We start from the raw sequence: 22,213 nt of genomic DNA on the forward strand, positions 1-22,213 counted from the left end.
ATATGTAACATATAGTAGTGGCTGAATGGGGTAGTGCAGTGAGATGAAGCAATCTTTCACTTAATATCCTTAGAAAAGACGGACAGGATTGAGTAGTGATGACTGCTATGGGAATGGGAGACGAGAATGGCCTTTTAATATGGAATAATTAAGATGAATGGGATCAAAGCCAATCAGAATTTGGCACAATATGATACTGCAACCTTTCATCTAAACTTAATTACAAAACCCTGCCATAGGTATTCAAAGATGTTTGTGATCAAAGGACACATGAATTGTTTGATTATACCACAAGTGGTTAACTTGCTTCTCTCAGATCTTCATTGGACTAGTCCATGAATGCCAAGTGCATATTTGAAGGGCCATTTCATGAAGGGAAATATGATGCTCAAAGAGTCTCTGATCACCTCCAAAGGATTATTCTCATGTCTGCTATATTTAGGATAATATAGGTTAAATAATTAGAAAAAATTAGCAAGTTCAGCTTTCACTTTATTCTCCAAGGTATGGGTTGTTTAACAAAACAATCATTAAAGTAACCAGTGCCCAACATCATATGAGAAATCTTAAGAGCTTCCTATTAAATAGCACAAGAAAGATAAAATCAGTGAGGTATTTGGCCAATCCAAGAGGGATAAATATGTAACATAAAATGGCTCAAAGGGTTAAAGAAATTTCAAATGAAGAATATATTATTTCTGTGAAGACAGTGATGCCTAGAGAAAAAAATCAAATGTTTAATTTTCTAATCATTTATATATTATGAATCACATATATAAATTCATAAACTAACTATATAGGAAATATTATAGACTTCAGTGTACCTGAAGAAAACAAGTACATGTTCTCCTTGCAAACTTATAATACTCTTATTATTAAACTAAGACACATATACAATAAGCAAACATTTCTTTAATTCTAAGACAGCATTAAATGCAAATACTGTTCCTGATATCAAAATTTTAAAATGAATGAGGCTGTCACTTAGCCTTTTTATAAACAAACAGGAAATGCAGGTAAAAATATAGCAAACTGTTGTTAGCAATCAGTACAGCAACAAAGTTAGATGAGATTCCTGTAGCTTCCAGGTGTCTTCATGATTGAAATAAATGACTCCTTAAGAAATAAAGCAAAACAAATTAAATTATGAGTAGATGCCTAACTTCACCATACAATATATATGTAAATGCACATGTATATTTGACACCTAGATACGTAGCTAGATAAAACCAAAAAACATCAAACAGTTCAATAAGTTAAATTTAAAAACTAGTCTCACACTTTTAAACGAAAAACTATTTCATGGAAACTTATTTATCGCCCGTATTTCTCTTAAATGACATCCTACTTATTGAGAATTAAGCTTCCAGGGATATATAAATGTAATGAAAAAGGCCAAATAATTTAATTAGATATAAAACTTACACTTTCAGGTATAAGAATCTCTATGGCTTTAGTTTTTCTCCTACACAAAAGATAGATAAATATATAATGATTATTAGAATGATCTTAATATTTACTATCACTTTCTGTTATAACATTTTTTATCAATTTTTCAGATCACCACTACCATACCACCATCACACTAAGAGTTAAAAACTCCTGAGGTGAGAAGAGTGATAACAGTGGAAGGGGCAAAAGAGAAAATTGTTTGATTTCAACCAAACCTTTTATAAATCAAATTAAGTTTTTTACTATTTACTATTATTAAATTTAGAAGAGCCCAGTGCTAGTGCCAAGGATGATATAAGTACCTAATATACAGTTCCTCTTGCCTTTAAATTCCAGGCATCTATAAATATTGTTGCACATAATTGTTAGTTATTATGATAGTAATAGGGTGTTGCTGACAAACCACTCATTTTGCCAATTAATGTAAAATATATCACTATTTTTTATTAATATAAATATTTTATATTACAAGTGATTTTTTCATTCTTGTTTTCAATAGTTTGTCCCTAAAACCTTGATAAGTTAAATATTATTCAGGCATAATGATTTTTCATTGCAGAAATGCTTTCCAATGTTCTCTGAAAGTCATGAGCCCTTGGTGACTATTAACAAAAAGTAGTAAACTGTAGGATAGATGATTCATTATTTTTCAGTAAGTTTGCTCTTGTTTTGATTGGTAACTGTCACCATTTAGGGATATGAATGCCAATGACTTCCTTTGGTGTTTATTTCTGTGGGTGTAATATGCAGTAGTTCATAATTACAATGACTGCATTTTACCTATTTTTATGGAACATTCCAAGAGTTCCATCCTGGTGCCACACCACCATTGCTTTAATAAGACACATAATTGCTTTAATGGATTTCAGCTCTTTAGTTGTCACTTATAGCAAGTTCCAATAATACACAGTAAGGAAGAATTTGTACTACCTTCTAAAGATGTCTTCTGCTGAGAACTCAGGATGTGCTCACAAATGGCATGATTTCCCTGGTAGTTTTATTTCAATGTATTGAAGTGCACTTGGAGATTTTTTTTTTTCCCCAAAGAAAGAAAACATCAATCGTTTTCCATGGCTTCTGGGTGAAGGCATTGACTCTCAATAGCTATCAGGGTAAAGGTAAAAAGCCCTTGTGAACTCAGCACTTTTGTATCTTCTGTAACAAGCTCTGCTTTGGCTACTTGTACTCTTGATTGCAGGAGTCTCTCATTTCCTATACTTCACCCAGGATGCTTCTTTTGCCTAGTAAACATGATCATCTTTGCTGCTGACATAATATTCTCTTAGCCTTTAGAAATAGCAAAATATTTTTGTTACAAATAGCCTTTCACATTTTATTTTCCTTAATTTCTCCACTTAGAAAGGGCAGGGCTACTGTCTTTTTATTTATTTATTTTTAATTCTTAGGTCTTATGTTTAGCATACAGCTGACATTCAATAAATATTTGATGAACTCTGTCTCTGGATAATTGCATATATTTAAAATGACATTCAAAAGGCAGCTCTTGGGAAAGCCTTCCATTAGTATTATCCAACAAATGTTTAGTAAACAATTTTCAAGTATGAAGGAACTAGTATACACTCATTTGTGGATGTAATGATAAGTATGTTCCTGTACTGAGGAATTTACAAAGCAAATGTTTGATGACAGGATCTATATATGATAAAATAAAAAGTCATTAATACATATCAAGTAGTCACTATTTTCATTAGGTCATTATTGTTATATCTAATATAGGAAGGGGTTCATCAGGTTAATAACCATGGAATATAATACGCTCCAATTCAGTCCATAGTACTTCTTTCCTTCCTTTTCCTGATGTTCCTTCTATTTTCAATAGTGCACATGGAGATTATATATATATTATATATATATATATATATATATATATGTATGTATATGAGAAATTCATTGTGGCATATTCATACATGTACATAGGAAAGTTTGGTCGGATTCATTCCACTTTTCTCCATGTTCCTAACAATCCCCTTTCTCTACTCCACTGGTCCTTCTTCTATTTTCTTGGAATCCCCACTCAGCCTTTTTCTTTCCCCATCTTATTTCCATTCTCCCTACCAGTTTTTTTTTTTTTTTTGTGTGTGTGTGTGTGTGTCTAGATACATACCACAAACATGTACATGTATTACGTATTTTTTGGTTGAATTTCTATAGTGAATTTACCATTTCTTTCCTTTTCCTCCTTTTTTCTCATGTTGAAAATGATATACTGGAAGAAAGGCACTGTAATCATTACTAACAGAGTTTTCAAGCTAAAAACAGTACATTTTACCTCAGCAAACGATTATCTTCATTTGAGTAAGCAAATGAACAAATCAGAAATAATGCCATATTTCAGTAAACAGATATTTCAAATTAGTCCTTCATTTCTGACTATCTGGGCAGGGCAACCTAGGCATTACATATATGGAGATATGGAAAGTATATTTTCCCTCAAATATACACATAAAGCATAAATTATTTAATGATTAGTTATAATATATTGAATTTCAATATAATTACTTTAAACCCAGGGCATCACACATGCTAGGCAGGTGCTTTACCTCTGAGCTATAGCCCTAGCACCAACATATTTTTTAACTAGTTCAAGTCCCCCTGGCAATTTAATATTTAGAAATGCATATTAAATAAGCATCTAAAAATCTAATGTTTATATACTGTAGAGTGTCTTGAAGATTATTATTATTTTTTAAATGCCTTTTTTTAAAAATGTGGTGCTGAGGATCGAACCCAGTGACTCACACATGTGAGGCAAGTGCTCTACTGCTTAGTCACAGCACCAGCCATTGAAGATTATTTTTAAAACTTTGTTAAAAGATTTGTTTAATTTAACAACATAAGCTGAAGAATTTATACTGCTTAAAAACAATAGTTTAAAAAGTCCTCAACACAAATATAAAATATGTTAATTCTAGAGCCAGGTCATTCAAGGTTTCAAGAGCAAGTTATTTCAGGGAAGCACATTAATTAATGGGTTACAAATCCAAACACTAAGTTTCTCAGTGCCTGATAATTCTAAGTATCAAAGGGTTATTTAAAGACTGGACTACAAATAATAATAAAGTGAATTTATTTAATTTCACACTCAGTATTAATTTTTTTTGCATAAAAAAGGCATAAAGAGGTTCAAAAGGAAGACAAATATTTTACAAGTTGTGTCGATTCTATAACATAGGATTAAGATGTATCAACCTCAGAAATACTCTAAAATAGGAGAAAATTAACGTGTGAATCATTTTCAAACTTAACAGAAATTTCTCAGATATTATGACTGATAATTCCATATACTTTATAGATATTTGTTTTAATCCTCTTTGGAAGACTATGCTCATGAAAATGATAAAATACACAGACCATTTTCACATAAGTATGAACCCATGACAAAGGGGGAAAAAGGCATTTGTTTTTAGGGGACGGTCAACACATTCACTAATTGCCATTTCCATAAAACACAAAATTTTAGTAATGTAAAAAAGAGAAGCAGAAAACACCCTTTTTTATTAGATTTATATAAACAGGGTAAAATATTAGAAGTGGCTTGGTTTTATAAATGTTTAAGTTGTAAAGATAGAAGGAGAGGGATTACCTTTGCCAGAAATATCCAGAATATCAAGAATATTTACCTGACAAAAATCACACAAATAAAGAATACTTAATAAACTGTTCCATTTATTACACCAGGCCCAGGCAGGCCTACAGAACAGTTTATTGACATTGTGACATCACCTGGAATTTTTAAAAAATGTTTATTATCCTTTTAGTATTAAAAAAAAAAAAAAAAACCTGGAAAATAGTACCTTGAAAAAGTTTTATCTTTTTTGTACGGTTCCTTTGGAAATTAATACTCCTGACTGGTGGGATGGACAAGGTCAGTATGAAAATGATGTGTTAAGAGAATTTTTAATATTTAGACCTCTGTCAGAAAAAAGGAATAGTTTAGAAAAGGTGGATGGAACAGAAGTTGAAATGTGTAAGTAAAATGCCTTTTCTGGTGTAACTTCTGTGAAACATCGTACAAATTCTTTTTTTTTTTTTTTTTTTTAAAGAGAGAGAGAGAATTTTTTAATATTTATTTTTTAGTTTTCGGCGGACACAACATCTTTATTTTATTTTTATGTGGTGCTGAGGATCGAACCCAGTGCCCCGTGCATTCCAGGCTTGAGCCACATCCCCAGCCCCATACAAATTCTTTAAGTCAGACTTAAAACCTCATGTATGTGTTATGTTCCTTTTTCATTTTTTTAAAACTATTTATATTTTCAACAAATATTTGTGTATCTTTCCTCTTCAAGCACTATGATTACATATGCACGTACAAAATGCATACATAGGTGTGTGTGTGTATATATATATAAAACTAATAAATATATAATAAACGAGTTATAGGTTTCATCATTTGATACAAATGAAATAAAAATTAACAGTAAAAATCACAAAAATTGGTGGATGAAAAATGATAAATAATTATCTCAAATTCATTTAGAAACTAAACAGTATTCTAAAGACATTTGAAAAGTAAAAGCAATGTAAGAAACTTCCTTGAGTTAACACTAAAATTACAATCTATTTAGTAATAATGTATAGATCATGTATTAAAATGTGAGATACTCTTAGCATGGTACTCAAATAAAGATGGGCATGCTAAAATGTATTTATCAGAAGAAAGGGGCATTTATCAAATATTATTTCTATTATTTTTTTAATTATACAAATATTGAAAAAGAAACCAAAGAAAGCATAAGAAAACAAGACAATAGGAAAATAATAAAAGAACACACTAAAAGCAGTATTAAAGCCATTTTGTGCTTTTTAAATGAAGTAGTAAAAAAGGCAAAAGTCCTCAATAGAAATAAAAAGTGGGAAAACATACAGATATAAAGAACAATAAAACTACATATTTTATAATTTTTCTAAATGTTTCTAAATAGTATCCATCAGTAGACAGAAGTGAACAAAATTCCTCCTGTTTTATATGAGAGTTCAATATATACTAATAAAGTTTAGAAAACAATGAACAGTTCATTGTAAGACTACAACATACAAATACAAAAAGTATGTGATATTGGCCCACAAAATTCTAAATTATAAACTCTTCCACCAAGTAGAACAAAATGTTTACATATATTCGGTCTAAGGTAATAAAATGCTGGCTCAAAATATGATCCTTGAGCCACAACCAAAAATATAACCCCCACCCCTGCTCAAAAAAAGACTCAGGTCTAACTTCTTGAAATTAAAAAAAAAAAAAAAAAGAAATTAAAACTAAGTTAATGATTCAACAATTAGATTAACTACAGGCAATTAACATAACGAATTTAAGGAAACTAGAATGCAACCTAGAGAAAAAGAATAATGATAAACACAAAAGACAGTTAATATGAAAAAAAAAAGAAAAGAAAATCTCATTGAGGTCTTAGAGGAAGGTAATATGAAAGGGTAATAAGAGCACATTTTAAAGCCAATCTGAAAATACATTTTATTTCTTAAAAGACTGACAATTGCAGACTTAGAAAGTCCAGTTAATGCCAAAAAGGGAAAAAAGAAAAAGCACACCCCAAACTATTCATAAACACAATACTATACTCTTAGTACAACTCCGGTAAAGCACCAAAAATAGAGGAGTTGTTTAAGTAGCCATTGGATAAAAAAATATCACAGAACTTGTTAAAACTGATAGCTGATTTGTCATCAGCAAAAATGAAAGTCAGATCAACATGGGAACATATATTTCATGTTAAGTGAAAGTGTCTGACTCCAATCATTTTTTATATAATGAAAGTATTTTCAAGAATTAGGGTGAAATCACTTATTTTTAGGTACTGGGAATTGAATTTAGGGACATTCTACCACTGAGCTATACTCTCAACCCTTTTCATTTTTTAGTTTGAGACAGCATTCCATTAAGATGCCAAGACTGGTCTTGAACTTAACAGTCATGCCTCTTCAGCCTCCCACAATGCTGGGATTACAGGAGTGTGCCACCACTAGCAGCGAAAATATTTTCATATTAAAAACTAAAGTGTTATATAGGCTACAAACACTAAAGGAAAATCTCCACAAGGTGATATTATTTCATATGAAAAGTTCAAAAATGCAAAAATAAAACAGGCAAGAATGGTAAATAAATGCATAAATTAAGCAGTGACTAAATAAAACAAGTCTAATTTGTGGAAACAGGCTACAAGTAATACACTAGGCAAAAACAGTAGTTAATAATGGGATGATCCGTCAATACTAATGGCCTTCTAGACTCCATTTATCGGTGAAGAAGATCAATATTCTTTACACTTAAGATTTTGTTAAGTATGAAAACTAAACTAGTGGAGAAAAGCTTCTAAATAAGAATAAGAGTAAGAACAATAGGATACAAAAAAAACAAGATATAAATAAGAGCACATGAAAAAATGACACAAATATAAAATCGAAAAGACAAATATTATAGAACCTTATTTTTTTTATAAAATAGTCTTTTAAATGCTGCATGAAATGGTAAATTTAAGGATGAAGAAAGATTGAAACAAAAATGTTCTACTTGAAAAGTAGGAAAAGATATGCCAGACAAAGAATAACCAAAAGAGAATCAGCAAAGTTATATTGATATTAAAAGTATTTAATTTCAAGTCTAAAACCGCTGGCTTAAAGATTAGAGAACAATGGCACAATAAAGGTAAAGTTCTGGCACAATAAAGGTTCAGTTCTGAAGAAAGATATAAATGTCAACATTTATGTACCTTAACAAAGCAGCTGTAAATCACAATAAGCAAACTTAACTACTAAAAGAAATAAACAAAGCCACTATCATAGCTGGAGACTTGAACACACCTCTCACAGAAGATAATACTCAGACCACAAAAATCTAAGTATATAGAAAATTATAACCAAACACACACATACACAAACATAATCTAACAAACAGAAAATACTATATACAATTCTAAGAGAAACATTCTTTTCTCATATCAGACATTAAAAAAATAAAATAAAAATCGAGGCTTCTGTTTTCAAATTTAATTATGCGGGTAACATTCTCTAGCCAAATCAGAATTTATGAAGATTATCTTCCCACAAAGATATAGCAGAAAACTTCAAAATTATTATTCAAAGAAATTCAGGAAGAAGAAAAAAAGAGAAAATTAAAAATGGCATGAATTGGATGATTGTGAAAACTTAGAGGAAGAAATTATAATCTTACGTATTTATTTGGGAAAACAAATACTGAGAGTTATTATCTGATAAAAATGAGAATTTACAAAAGTAGTATTCTCCACCCAAAGTTACAAGCGAGGAAATGATCCAGAAACCACAAGTCAATGAAACATAACATTCAATGCTGGACTATAAAAACCAATCTTTCAACGTAATAAAATGAACAAGCATCTGAAGAGTAACCAACAAAAGTATTAGATAACACACAAAGGGGTATCAGGAATGTAACATTAGGCCATTCTTAAAGGTTAAATGAGCTCATCACTGTAGCTCCTCCAGTTCACATCATGGGTCCTTAGCACAACAGAGGAACTCAACAAACATTTGGGTTAATGAAAAACAATATCTTCCCACATTTATCCACCTGTGTAAATAGTCTCCCCCTTGAATTAAGCTCAGCATGTTTGCTTCATGTGGATTTTGGCAAAAAACTCAAGGCCCTGGCCATCTACACCATCTAGTTCACACCTGTCCCAGTACCTATCATGTTATTAGCCTTTGAAAATCTGTAGTTCTCTCTATCAGCTTGTGAAGATGAACAAACAGGTAACTGAGATAGCCAGGACTTTTAATTGACAGACTTCAGAGGCTGACCCACCTAGGTCACGGTCAGAAATCAGGCTATACTCAAGCATTCATAATCCAATCTGCTGGGGAAGATGGAGAGAGGGTTAGACCAGATGGATCTGGCATAGGGATGATGGACCAAGCTTCACCATAACATCTCTTTCCTTCTTCCCACTTCCAATCCCATCAATGGGTAGCAGAGCTCAAAGGCAGTAAAAGGCACACCAGGGGTTCACCTTCCTTCCACACCTGCAGTTCAGGGACACCAAAGTCTGAGATGAGCTGTTGACCTGTTCTAGGATCTTGCCCAGACTGCTTTCAGCCAGGCAGGAAGAGCAAGTTCATGTCTACAGCAGATAGAGGGCTACTGGCCTTGGAGAAGTATGGTATGGAAAGTGAGTAATGTCAAGTTCCCAGCTCCTCTACTGCCTTCCCATTTGTTCCAATTCTCATTCACTTTGGAGGACATACCAGTCTCTCCCATGATGTCCCCAGTGTTTACCCTCTGTCCAGGGGTTGGGACAACTGCTGGGGCTTACCCTTAAGCAGTTACATGTGGAAGGGTAGCTCCTGTAGTAGCTCTGCTCTCAGCCTCTGCCTCAGGGACCAGCTGCTTACCCTGCAGGGTATACAGGAGCTGAAGGAAGGTCTGGTGCCTGGAAGGAAGTATGTGTAAGGGGAGAGAATCTCAGCTGGATTACATCGATTTTCAGCCAATGTCCCCATCTCACCTCTGCAGTTTATCCTGTTCCCATTCTGCCTGCTTTTTCAAGGTTCCAAGTTCCTGATGTAACTGTTCAAGCTTCTGCTGAATTCCCTTCTGACGTTCCTTCAGCCCTGCAGAGACTTCTGCCAGACTCTGCAGATGTTTCTCCTATTGGAAATGAGGGTGTAGACAAAGCTCATCCAATGTGGAAGTCTTGGTGCCATCTCTCCAATCCCACCAGCCTAGAACTAGTTCACTGATGGAAACAGAGACCTAGTCACTTCCAATTAGAAACAGGAATCTAGAGAAAAGGAAGGACTCACCTGTTGTAGTTTCCGCTGCTTCTGGGCGGCTTTGAATTTCTCCATTACTGCTTGCTTCTGCAGATAAGCAAGAGAGATGCAAAGAAAATATTTTTTCAGATAGGGTTTTTGGAGATAGCAATCAGGTTTAGTTTACTCATTCTTTACCTCTTCATCTCTTCCTTCCCTTCCCTCCCTCAAGTTTCCTCATAGCACCTTGGCTTGGAGCTGCTCAAAGGCCTCCTGGAGCTGAACACGCTTCCTTTGGACCTCCTCCATCTGGGGCAGGGCCTGGGTCACAATGCTTTTTATGGCGTCTACATGCTCTTGATAGGTAGCCTTCAGCTCTTTCCATTGTTCTTTGGCTTCAGTTGCCTTCTGTCCTGAGATGAGCCACCAAGAATGAAGGTATGAGTGAAGTTGGCCTGCAGCCTCCCTCCCTGAAATAGTGGGCCTCAGTCTTCTCTATAGTCAGTTAGCTGACCTAATCCACTTCCTCTCTACTTGCCCCTCAGGCCAGCCCCTACCCGAATCCCGAATCCCTTGACTACTCACGGCTCAAGTCTTCAGAAGCCAAGGGGCCCAGGTCCTGGGCAATGTCCTCCTGAGCCAGGAAATTCTGTAGGAAGTATACTACCTGAAGTTGGCTGCAGAGCAGCTTGTCTTTCTTTCGGGAATTCTGTTCAGAAGAAGGGTAGAGGCAGGGAACAGTCATACCTACTTGCAACATAGACCAACAAAACTGCCTTCCACTTCAGTCTTCATCAGTGCTGCCCAGCATCTCAAGAGAAAGCTCTAGAACCAGACCCTGCCTTCTGAAAAGTTGGCTCCCATCAGTGTACATACGCTCAAAAACTCAGCCAGGATCTGAGCTGGCAGCTCCGCCTCTTCCTGTAAGCCTATAGATTCCACAATGTCTGCCACTTCAGCCAGGACCCTGAAGGCAAGGAGGCAAGGAAATGGGTGTTTGCAGTTTTCTGGGCTGCCAGCTCTACAGTTCACATACACAGGTAGAGGAGCTATCAATGCTGAGTCTCACCCTGACCAACATCTACACAAAGGCCTGAAGAGTCTATAGCCTAAGACCACTCCTGGTGTGTGTGTGTGTGTGTGTGTAGAACATAGGGGTGGTAACTAAGTGCGTGAAGCAAATCTACAGAGCAAAAGGGATAAAGGAATATGGGAAGAGGGCTGAAATTTTAATGAAAAGTCTCACTAAGAAACTGAGTCAAGAGCTGGGGATGTGGCTCAAGCAGTAGTGCGCCCACCTGTCATGCGCAGGGCGCTTGTGTCCACCTAAAGCTAAAAAATAAATATTTTTAAAAAAGGAAAAAGAAATTGAGTCAAGATGTGAAAGCAGCCAGGGAGAAAGGCAGGGAAAGTTAAGAATATGGGCAGAGCTCTGATGGCCCTTGGAAGCCCTCCTAGCAGGGAGCACTAGTCTTAGGACAGGGTATGAGAATACCTGAGGAAGGACTAAAGACATAGGGCAGGGCATCTTGGTCTTGGGTCTCAGGTTTTTCCTGGCTAGGGACTGAAGGAGGCCACCAGGGAGCAGAGACAGGGAAAATATCACATAGGAAAAAGGTTATTTAGGGAGAGTAGACTGTCTAGGCTGTCTCAAGAGAGTGGAAATTCAGTTAGAATGGCTAATAGGAGTGAAGGGATGTGGAGGACGGGGATGGAACTGTCCTCCTTCTAAGGCACACCTCTGGGGAGAGGGCGAGGCAGGGTGATGATGGATGGTTTTAGTCCCTCAGAAGCCGCACTCCTGGAGCCTGCCAAGAGGCACTTCAGGAAACTGAAACTGGGAACTGGGATCAGGACCAATTCGTAGAGGAGTCGAACTCCAACAGCTGTTCGGAATCCAAAGAACCAAACATTGTAGATGGGGGCCTACAGGTTCTCCTCCACCCGGCTCCCAGAGGCGAAATGCTAGCGAATACTTACTCTAAAACTGCAGCTCCCGCCTGCGTCTCTACCGCCTCCATGACCCGGCCGCGCCGCACCACGCTGCGCCCAGTTTTCTTCGGTTTTGGATTCACCGCGGACTGCGCGCCAGAGCAGGCGATTGAAGGCTGAATCAGTGGGCGGAAATGAAGAACACTGCGCGCTCTAATTGGCTGGTGCGAATTCGCGCCGCGCGGTTGACGCAGGCGCAGTTGTGGCCAGGCCGCGGAGAGAGCGCAGGGTTTATGCGCCTGCGCAAGAGGTCGTGGGCGGTGGAGGATGGAGTGCGGGTGAGTTTGTTTTGCAGGTCGGGCGTTTCTTATTTTAGCAGGAAAGCGGAAAAGCCTTGTCTTCACTTTCGGTTTCAGGAAAAATAAAATTCACGCTTTATTTTAAAAATGTACGATTTCAGTAGAAAGAAAACAATGGGGCTGTGTTCCAAGACGCGGAAGACTTTTGATCAGGGAGCAAGTGATATAGACTCAGAGAGCTTACTGCTTTCAAAGCCTTTTGAAAGATGCAGTGCAAGCAGAGCCCAGAGGATCATCTGTTGACAAGATAAAGCTGAAATTCCGGAAGGTAGTGTTGCCTGCAGAGAATGGAAGATGGAACTGCTCAGAGAGAGAAATTGAATTCTGCAGTTTTCTTGAATATTCAACTGAGTGTTGAGCAGAATGTCTAAGGAAACTTACTGAAAGTTTTTTTTTTTTTTTTTTTTTTAAGATACTGGAGCTTACACAAGGTCAGAAATAGTAGTTGTTTTAAGTAATCGTAATCGGGCTGGAAAACCACAGTGTTTGGGGCATTGGATAGAATACACAGAGGAGTCTTACTCTAGTAGTGGCAATAATTAAGCCTGGACTGATCATTGCCTTAGTGCCTCTTAACTTAAAAACAAAACCCATTAAATATTCATAAATAAACAAAAAGCTCCACCAACCAATAAATACAATGTGCTATGGCATTCAATTAAAATTACCAAGCTTACTTAAAAGAAAGCACACATTGAGGAGCAAAGTAAGTTGTTGATCACTATTGAAATAGTAGAATCAACAAAGACAATAAAGTGATTATTATAACTATATACTATATGTTCAAAAAGATAAGTAGAGCTATACTTAAAAGTAACAAGTAATGATAACGATTCAGAGATAGAAGAAGTTTCATGGAGATTGGGGGAATGAAAAATGGGTACATCTGCTTTGGAAAACAATCTAGCAGATCCTCCAAGTGTTACATGTAGAATTACCATAGGAGTCATAATTGCACTGCTAGATACGTATTCAAAACAAATGAAACCCCATGCACACAAAAGCTTGTACATAAATATCCATGGTAGCATTATTCACAAGGGTCAAAAAGTAGAATCAGTTGGGTGAATGACTATAATCACAGCAGCTGGGGAGGCTGAGACAGGAGGATCAAAGCCAGCCTCAACAAAAGCGAGGTGCTGAGCAACTCAGTGAGATCCTGTCTCTAAAACACAAAATAGGGCTGGGGATGTGGCTCAGTGGTTGAGTGCTTCTGATTTCAATCCCTGGTACCTCCCCCCACAAAAATGTATTCTACTGTCATGTCTGAACTAATTGGGACAAATAAAAACTAGATAAAGGACTGTGCAAATAAAAATAATAGTAATGTGATTTTAACACATTGGAAAATAAAATGGAGCAAAAGCTAGTAAGTTGCAAAGCTAAATCTAAAACAAATATGTCTGACACCAAAGGCTCCATTACTGAATGTTCCAACTAGAGTGAAATCTGAGGTGGTGGTGGTGGTTGTTGTTTTTAATAATAAAATTCAGCCTTTGTTCAAGGCCTGTTTTTTCTTGAATAATGAACAACTTACTCTTGACCTGGTACTCAATATATGTTTTTAAAATTGATTTGAAGTGGCTTGATGTTACATTTTGTTACTGTCCTACCTACATGCAATAGTAGTGTTTTACCCAAAAATGTCTTATATTTTGTTTATAAAATCTTAAATACTTTATTGAAAATTTCACACATTAGAGCAGTTGAGAGAGGGCATATCTCAGTGTAAACATTTTTTTAAATACTTTTCAGTCACCCCAGTCACCAACATTTTTAGAATTTTACATCTACAATTATATTTTCTATGTATGTTTTATATGGAAGATGAGAGATTTGGGGAATGCATTTAAGGTGATGAAAACCCAATCTTAGCTATGAAAAGCATATTTCATCAGAGAAAAGGAGTTGCCCCCTAAAGATGCTTCTAGTCAAATTTCTTACAGCACAGTTCATGGAAATGTAAATATCATGATTTTGGAATAAGATTTAAATTTAGTCTTAGTTTAACTACCTGGTCCCTTTGTGATTTTTTATCAAGAATTTAATCTTATAATTTATTAAGTAAGAATAGTAATGATGTGATAATATTTCTTGAGGAAAACCATAAAAAATAATATTGAAAAATTCTCAACCTATGCTTGACACAAAGTGAATGTTAGACATTTTAATTTATGTTTCCAAGAGCCCCTTTTGAGTCATATTTAAATAAAAGCCAGAATATGAATAACTTCAGAAGCGAATTGGGAATAATCTGTTATATAAGAATTAAGGAAATGCTTAATGTATAAAACATGCATCAGACTAATTCCAATAAGCTTATCTCTTCCATTTACATTAATGTTTAGTATGTTTTATAATCTATACCTTTTACAGTTTCTGATCATTCATTTTTCAGTGTCAACTTGCAGTAGACTTATGACTCTAATTTGGGGCTTTACTAAAAGAACAATTAAGAAATTCCATTCCAGATGCTTAACATTTAGCACAGAAAGCCATAACTGCTCTTGCATGAACTATGATGCAGAGAGTCGGTGTTAGTAGAATGTTAGCTACAGCTGTGCTTTGCTGGAATTTTCAGATCCAGATATTGTATTTCATTTCAGGAAGAATCTTCATGTTTAGCATCTAAATTGCAGATCATAAGGCAATTCTTGCCTTGGCTTGCTAGTTTCAGATGGATAGATTCTGACTTACACACTGTTCAATTCCCTGTTTAGTCTGTCATCCCTCTAACAATGCTCAGCATCCATGCAATTTGGACACGGACCATCTGAACTAAATTGCAAAGCCCTCATGAGAAAGGATGTCTCACTAGGAGAAAATGCCCATGAAAGCCTATTGAATCTTTTCTAATCACAGCCAAAACCTCCAGTTTCTTACTTTTTGTTTTCTGATAGTAATGAACCAAAACACTATGATGAAAGCTTAGACACCATAGGGATTATTTTTAAGTCTTAAACTTATTTTTATGTATCTTCTACTTGTAATCATGTTTAGGTTGTTCCCATTGCTTCAGTCTAATTCTCAAGGAATATAATTTCGCCTTACCAGTACAAATGTTCCCTTTTCAAGAAGAGTAATATGTTACTCTTCGTGGTTCAAGGTAAGCAATAAGTTGATTTGGATTTCCCATTCAATAGTCATCAATATGTACCCAGAGAGAGCAAGCATTTAATACATATATAAAATGATTGACTCAGAAAGAAAAAGAATGAGGATGTAATATGCTGATTTTGCCCCATACTATTTATATCCCTCTGGTGTATAATACTGCAGTATTACTATAGAGATCACCCTTTGAAATGTTTAAAGATGATTATGAAAAAAAGAAACTCAGGTGAGTTTGTATTTCTATTATATAATGTGCATTAAAAATAAGTTATTTATTAACCCTTTTATCTCTAAATACCTATGTTTGAAACCAATATGATTTGGACAGTTATTTTAGTTTTCCCAGTGAGTAAATTTTTGAAAATATGGTGATTACAGCATTTGCTTTCATTGTTTCATTGTCAAGATGTACAGTACTATTGTAAAAATGGTGATATTTAAAGAGGTTTTATGGTAGTTCTTTGCTTAGTTTATTTTTTACATTTTAGTACTATTATTATCTTCTCAAACAGTCTCCTATTTCTCAGATTCATCTTAAAGTTATGGTTCAAGTGATCCTCCTGCCTCAGCCCCCTCAGTGCTAAGACTAAAGGCAAACACCACCTGCACCCAGATCTTGCAATTTAAAATATATAGATGTGAATTTTTATTAAGAGATATAAAGATACTTACTTTCCATATTAAAATTTTAAATCAAATAAATTGACATCAAAAATCCTCCACTAATTAAAATTCTTTCAAGTTATAGCATTATTTTAATTGCATTATTCTGGTTTTCTTGTGAGATTAAGCATCTTTCCTTAGTTCTATTAATGGTTCGTGTTTTTCTAAGAGACAATTAAAATATCTATCTAATTATAGGACTTCCTGAGGTTTTCCTGGTTCTTGGTATAACAAGTCATTTTTTTCATGTATCCCAGACATTTTGACAATTTTGTTAGGAGATTCTATCTCTAAGTCTTCTTTTTTAGTAGATAGTCACTCTTTTAAGTTTAATGTATAAATTTTAATATACTTACATGAGATTTAATTCTCAGAGTTTAGTTTCTGAACCCTTGCAATGCTAATTTTGTCTGCTTTGTTTTACAGTGCTGCTGGAGCTCCTGCGTAATGCCAACTGGTTCCAACTAAGGGACCTCAGGGCATTCTTTTAGGGTAAGGAAGAAGCCATTGGACTTAAGTCTCTCCTTTCCCTGGGTTAAAGTCAGGGAGACACAGGGCTTTGCTACTGCTGTGGTTTTGTTCAGAGGGGATCACTCTTTAAGCTCTGGTTCAGGATAAGGAATGGATAGCTGGTATGAATAAGAATATACTACTGCCATTACTGTTAATGAACAGGACCAAAAGGAGACCCTTTTTCGGGGGGAGGGGGTGAAGAAGTGCTTGGATCTCCACACTAGGTGTGTTGAATTTCTGTTTTCTCAGGACTTCTGCTAGGATTGAATGTGTTTCTCCTTTTTTATGTTTCTTCTTATTTTCTTCTCTATTGGTTATTCTTGTGTCAAGCTTCTCTACTACCTGGGTATATGAGAAGTAAAAATAAAACCCAGGGAACTCACCACATCATTATTTATGAAGTCCTACACTCTCTAGCTTGTCTTCCTCCTTCCTTTGAGATATTAGAATCCTCTTATTGTTGTCTGTTAAATAAGTTTCAGAATATATAATTACTCTTAAAAAGGAGGTACAAAGAAAAATGGATCTATACTATCTTTTTTCTAAATCCTTAGCTATTAATTTTATAACTATGTTTATATTTTCATATTATAAAAATTAGCAATTATACCAGAACATGTTAGGTACTGGGAAAACAAAATTGTGAATAAGTAAATTATTGTGTAAGTGGTTATATACATAAAGGAAGAAAGGGAGGAAGGAAGGCAGAAAGAAAGGAAAGAAGGAGGAGGGAAGAGGAAGAGCAAATACAACATCCTGTTGTCAGTGTACTATTTTAATAACAGTATTATACACTGGAAATTACAACACTCATGTTACTAACCAATGTAGAATTTTGGGTAACTGATTTAAATTCTGTAAACTTACATTTTTTGTTTATGAAGAGTTTGCTTATAGTTTGTGATTTCTTGTAGTTATAAATGTTCTGGTTCTTAAACAATTTCTCTAGAAGTCGTAGTTAGTGCTCTATTAAAAATGGTTTACTATTAAGCTTATAGTTGCATCTCCCAAGGCAGCATGCAGGCCCTTTGACACAGCTGTGCAGTAGAGGGAAACAGCAGCAAGTCAATTGAATTGGTGTAAAACAATAGGGGATTCTGTATATTTTCCTAAGAAATGGCATATGTGGGGCATGTGTCAAAGAGGTTGAGCTTCCAAATATGAAAGGCTCAACAGAGTTTTCACCTGTGAGCAGCTGGTCACACACCTTTGGTTTTCCAAATACGTTCACATGTTGAGAGAATCTCACCCAGTGGCTATTATATTTGAATATCAAGGACAAACATGTCATGGCTAATACCCATCCAACTGTTAATGCAGTCTGTTCCTTTATTGGAACTTCTGTCCCCAGTCTAAAGGATATTTCATTGAATTAATATACTCTGCCTTGATGATCAAGAAAGTATGTAGGTTTGCAACCATTATCATCTAAACTTCTTTTAAAAATATTTTTTAGTTGTCAATGGACCTTTATTTATTTATTTATTTTTATGTGGTGCTGAGGATCGAACCCAGTGCCTCACACATGCTAGGCAAGTGCTCTACCACTGAGCCAAAAAACCCCAGTCCTAAACTTTCTGAATATGCTAAGGGTGTATATTTTTAGTCTCTTGGCCCAAACTCACTAGTGACTATATATAAAGGGTATTAAACAAACTTCTTGGAATTGAGATTAAAATTATCAAAAAAATATATATAACTATCATTAAAATGCCATTGAAGACAATATCATGAATAGGTTCCACAATCACATGGAAACACACATATTTCTGTATAGGTATAAATTTTACATTGCCCTTAACAGATATATATTGTTCTACCTGAGTGTGTGTGTGTGTGTGTGTGTGTGTGTGTGTTTTCTCTATCTCCCTTTGTACACACACATGCACAGGGCATGTGGTGCCTGTTTTCAGATGCAAGTAGGAAAACTCAGGACTCTGTGTTGAGTACTCACTCCGCGCTGAGATTTGAGCCCCAGAACTTTACTAACTCTTTTAATACATATTTTGAAGACCTAATGTATGCCACATCATATACATTGTGGACTGCCTCATATAGTGTATAAATAAATGTGGAAGTTCATCTATTTGGTAAAAACTTGAAAGAGCAAATCTCTACATATTTTACTAGTTCCAATATGATGTTGATTCTGCTGGTACCTTTTTTCTCTTTATCCACTTTACTTCTCAATTTTCACTATCCCATACTTCCTACCCCAAAGTAAAATCTGCTTTCTATTACCCTTAACATTTCTCACATCCTCTCTCCTTTTACTGAAATACTTACTACCTCATCTTCTGAAACTTGACACTGGGGTACAAATTTTCATTTACTCTTTTGTCTCTATCTTTGACATCAGTTCTTCTGGAAGGTCTTTTCTGGTGACCTGGTAGCCATGGAAGGCTAGAAAAGTGCTCCTCTACTTTTCTCCCATATCATTCTCTATGCACCATCTTAGACTATTTCTTATTATATAGTTATGGACAATGTTATATGGACAGAACTACATATTTAATGGTTTCTAGCCTGGAGAGATTTACAACATCTTTTTTTAAAAAAAATCTTTAAATTGTGGTAAAAGCAAAAATCATGAAATTTACATTCTTAGCAAATGTTTGTGAGAAATACATTATTGTCAGCTACATATTCATAGTTGTACAGCAGATGTCTAGAACCTTTTCATCTTCTTAACTGAAGTTCCTACACATCAAACAACAATTTTCCATTTACCCCTTTTTCCAGCTCCTGTCGCTACAGTTCTACTTTAAGCTTCTAAAAGTTTGAGACTTTTAAGATACCTCATATAAATGGAATGATGAAATATTCATCATCCCCTGGCAGGATTATTTTATCAAACATAATGTCATAAAGATTCAGTTACACTGTAGTGTGATAGAATTCTCTTCAGTTCTTAAGGCGATCCTCTGGTAGCCCCTTTAAAAGTCAGAATTTTGGACACATGTTCCACTCCTTTTTGTTTCCCAAGGAAGAAGACATAATTTGGGTGTTTCTTTCCAAAAATTATCTATGCAAGACTTGAAGAACCGATGCAATTTAAATGCAATGAATTTTCTTATTCATTATTAGGAGATTCTTAACTTTCAGCACCATCTTATTTCAGGAATTATGAATTATCTTTGGAAAATGTATTTTTAGATGGTGCTTAGGTGGTGAGAACCAGGGCTTTATGTTATTATTTTGATATCTTGCTGACATCACCCTTAGACCTTGATCATCTTGAGTGGCATAGTTTTCTTAGTACAAAGCCTAATAAACAGTAGATGCTCAACAAATATCCATAAAATCAGAAAAAAAATAATCCCAGTTAAGGTTTAGAATACCGAATTTATTTTTAAATGACATATAATTTTGATATAATTTTAATATATCATGGTAAAACAACATAAACAACAAAATTGAGTCTTCATCTGTTTTTCTGATGCATAAATATAACAAAGAAAACTAAAGGAAAAAAAAAAGATAAAGGAATCAAAGCAAACCTAAAGAAACGGGTGTAAAAATTTTGGTCAGTTCAAGACAATGTATTGCATCCCACCCAAATTCATATGTTGAAGCCCTTCTCTCCAAAGTGTCTGTATTTGGAGATAAGATCTTTAAGGAGGTAATTAAGGTTGAATGAACTCATGAGACCAAGTAAGAATAAAGCAAAAAGAAGGTAGACTGGAAGTTAAGGAGAGAGGTCTCTCCAGAAACTAACATTGTCAGATTCCTGATTTTGGACTTATTTATTATTATTTTTGCATTTCCTAAACTCATTTTGGTATCATGTTTTATTTGGTCTTAGGGATTGAAATAACATTTCCTCTTCTTTGGATAACTGGAATGCTTTATCTCATTGCTCTGTCCAGAAGAATTAATCATTGAAGAATATCAAAATTAACTAATAATATAGGCAAAAAATAATTTGTATTTAAGACTGAGGACCATATATTGCATTAACAACTTCCCTTTACTTAATCAGTGCTTCTTTATATAATAAAGCAATGTGTACATAGAGCCAGTTAATAGAAAAGAAGGAAAGGCAATTTGATATGTTTTTCTGCATGTGGGATATTTACTTAAATAGAACAAAGATTTTAAAAACTAGAACACTTTAATTTAAATGTAACAATATATAATCATACATAAATACTTTTGAAACTGCACTGTTTCTTATGGAAAAAATCTGTGTATACAAAATGAATGTAATAATTTTAAATGAATAACAAAATGCAAGAAGGAATGTATGTAGGTATTTCTGTTACTGAAAAAAAAATTAAATTGAAATTCAATGTGTAATTATCCACTTTCCACTAATGGAATTTTATGCCTGCTGTATTTATATTGTATCTGGGGCTTGGGTAGCTAGTCACATTCTTATATGCTGAATGTGTAGGTTTCGAGATTATTGGAAACAATGAAAATAAAACCTGAAAATGAAGAAAAAGAAGGGCAAAATTACTGGAATTCAAAGAACAGAAAAGGAGAAAGTCTTCTGCCTCTGGACTAAGGAAACTTTACTTGTAAAGAAAGGGAAGTGGGGCAAACAGATTCTAGTGAAATATTGATGATCTCAGTTCTTTATTAAGTGAAATTAATTTTAGCTTCAACATTATAACAAGGTACTATCAAGTATAGAAAAAGAACTGAATCCATAATCAAGATACCCAGTCTTGGGTTCACCTTCATCCAGACATGTGATGTTGTATGAGCTGATTCACCTCTACAGGCTGAAGTGCCTTGTGTAAAATGAAGGAAACATGCTCAATGACTTTAGAGCACCTTAAACTATGATAACTGATAATGTTACTACACTTCTTTATTTCCTATCGTGATAGCATTTTCTCTTTAAAATACCAGAGTGGAACTGAGCGCAACCAGAAACACATTCTGAAACTCTCTGGAGTTGTTGCAGATCTTGAACTACATAATATAAAATTATCTGCTGAAGTTTGTCTTTTAGCCAAGGGATATAAAATAAATTTTTTAGTGACTCTTATTTTCATCTTTGTGCAAAAGAAATTTTGTTACATGTGCTTAAAAGAAATTACTCCTATTTATTTATATCAATCCAAAGCTCAGGAAAACCTGTGATGGGCCTTTCAATTAACACTGCAATCATCCATCATATGTTAAAACTAAAGTTATTAACACAAAGGATCATGGATAATAAGTTTACTATGCTGGATATGACATAAATATATTTTAGATATTTTCAAAAGTATAAACACTGATGATGTAATTTTTCTATCTCCTCTTTTGCTGGCCTTCCTGTTTTCTTTTACCTTTCCTGAGAGGAAGAGTGGGGTCAAAGATGAAAAGCTTTTTGAATCCTAATTTGACCTCTAGTTTTCTCAAGATCTCACCCTAAATGCAATTTATGCCAGCAGGTACCTTCCTCATAGATATAA

At 34.8% G+C, this 22,213-nt stretch overlaps 1 protein-coding gene and 1 long non-coding RNA gene across 5 annotated transcripts; one reads left to right on the forward strand and one right to left on the reverse strand.

Annotated features, from left to right (window-relative positions):
- Nucleotides 1–846: 846 nt before the first annotated feature.
- Nucleotides 847–12,322, reverse strand: ZWINT (ZW10 interacting kinetochore protein). 4 transcript variants are annotated; one of them, XM_081268822.1, is made up of 9 exons: nucleotides 12,202–12,322; nucleotides 11,098–11,188; nucleotides 10,807–10,930; nucleotides 10,468–10,634; nucleotides 10,273–10,329; nucleotides 9,975–10,117; nucleotides 9,783–9,899; nucleotides 1,426–1,465; nucleotides 847–1,116 (listed from the first exon to the last, which is right to left on the reverse strand). In XM_081268822.1, exons 1-7 carry the CDS (start codon nucleotides 12,240–12,242, stop codon nucleotides 9,785–9,787), a joined length of 738 nt encoding a protein of 245 aa, XP_081124948.1. In that variant the 5' UTR covers nucleotides 12,243–12,322; the 3' UTR covers nucleotides 847–1,116; nucleotides 1,426–1,465; nucleotides 9,783–9,784. The 4 variants fall into 4 exon arrangements, with proteins under 4 accessions (XP_081124948.1, XP_081124949.1, XP_081124946.1 ...); XM_081268823.1 differs by lacking the exons at nucleotides 847–1,116; nucleotides 1,426–1,465 and adding an exon at nucleotides 7,847–9,323; XM_081268820.1 differs by lacking the exons at nucleotides 847–1,116; nucleotides 1,426–1,465 and adding an exon at nucleotides 7,847–9,492.
- Nucleotides 12,323–12,491: 169 nt separating this feature from the next.
- On the forward strand, nucleotides 12,492–21,889 carry LOC308634458. Its single transcript, XR_014019010.1, has 4 exons — nucleotides 12,492–12,780; nucleotides 15,513–15,618; nucleotides 16,716–16,781; nucleotides 21,199–21,889. It is a non-coding gene; the product is annotated as an uncharacterized lncRNA (long non-coding RNA).
- The last annotated feature ends 324 nt before the right edge of the window (nucleotides 21,890–22,213 follow it).

Source organism: Spermophilus citellus, assembly GCF_964194105.1.
Source record: "Spermophilus citellus genome assembly, chromosome: 15".
Lineage (NCBI taxonomy): Eukaryota > Metazoa > Chordata > Mammalia > Rodentia > Sciuridae > Spermophilus > Spermophilus citellus.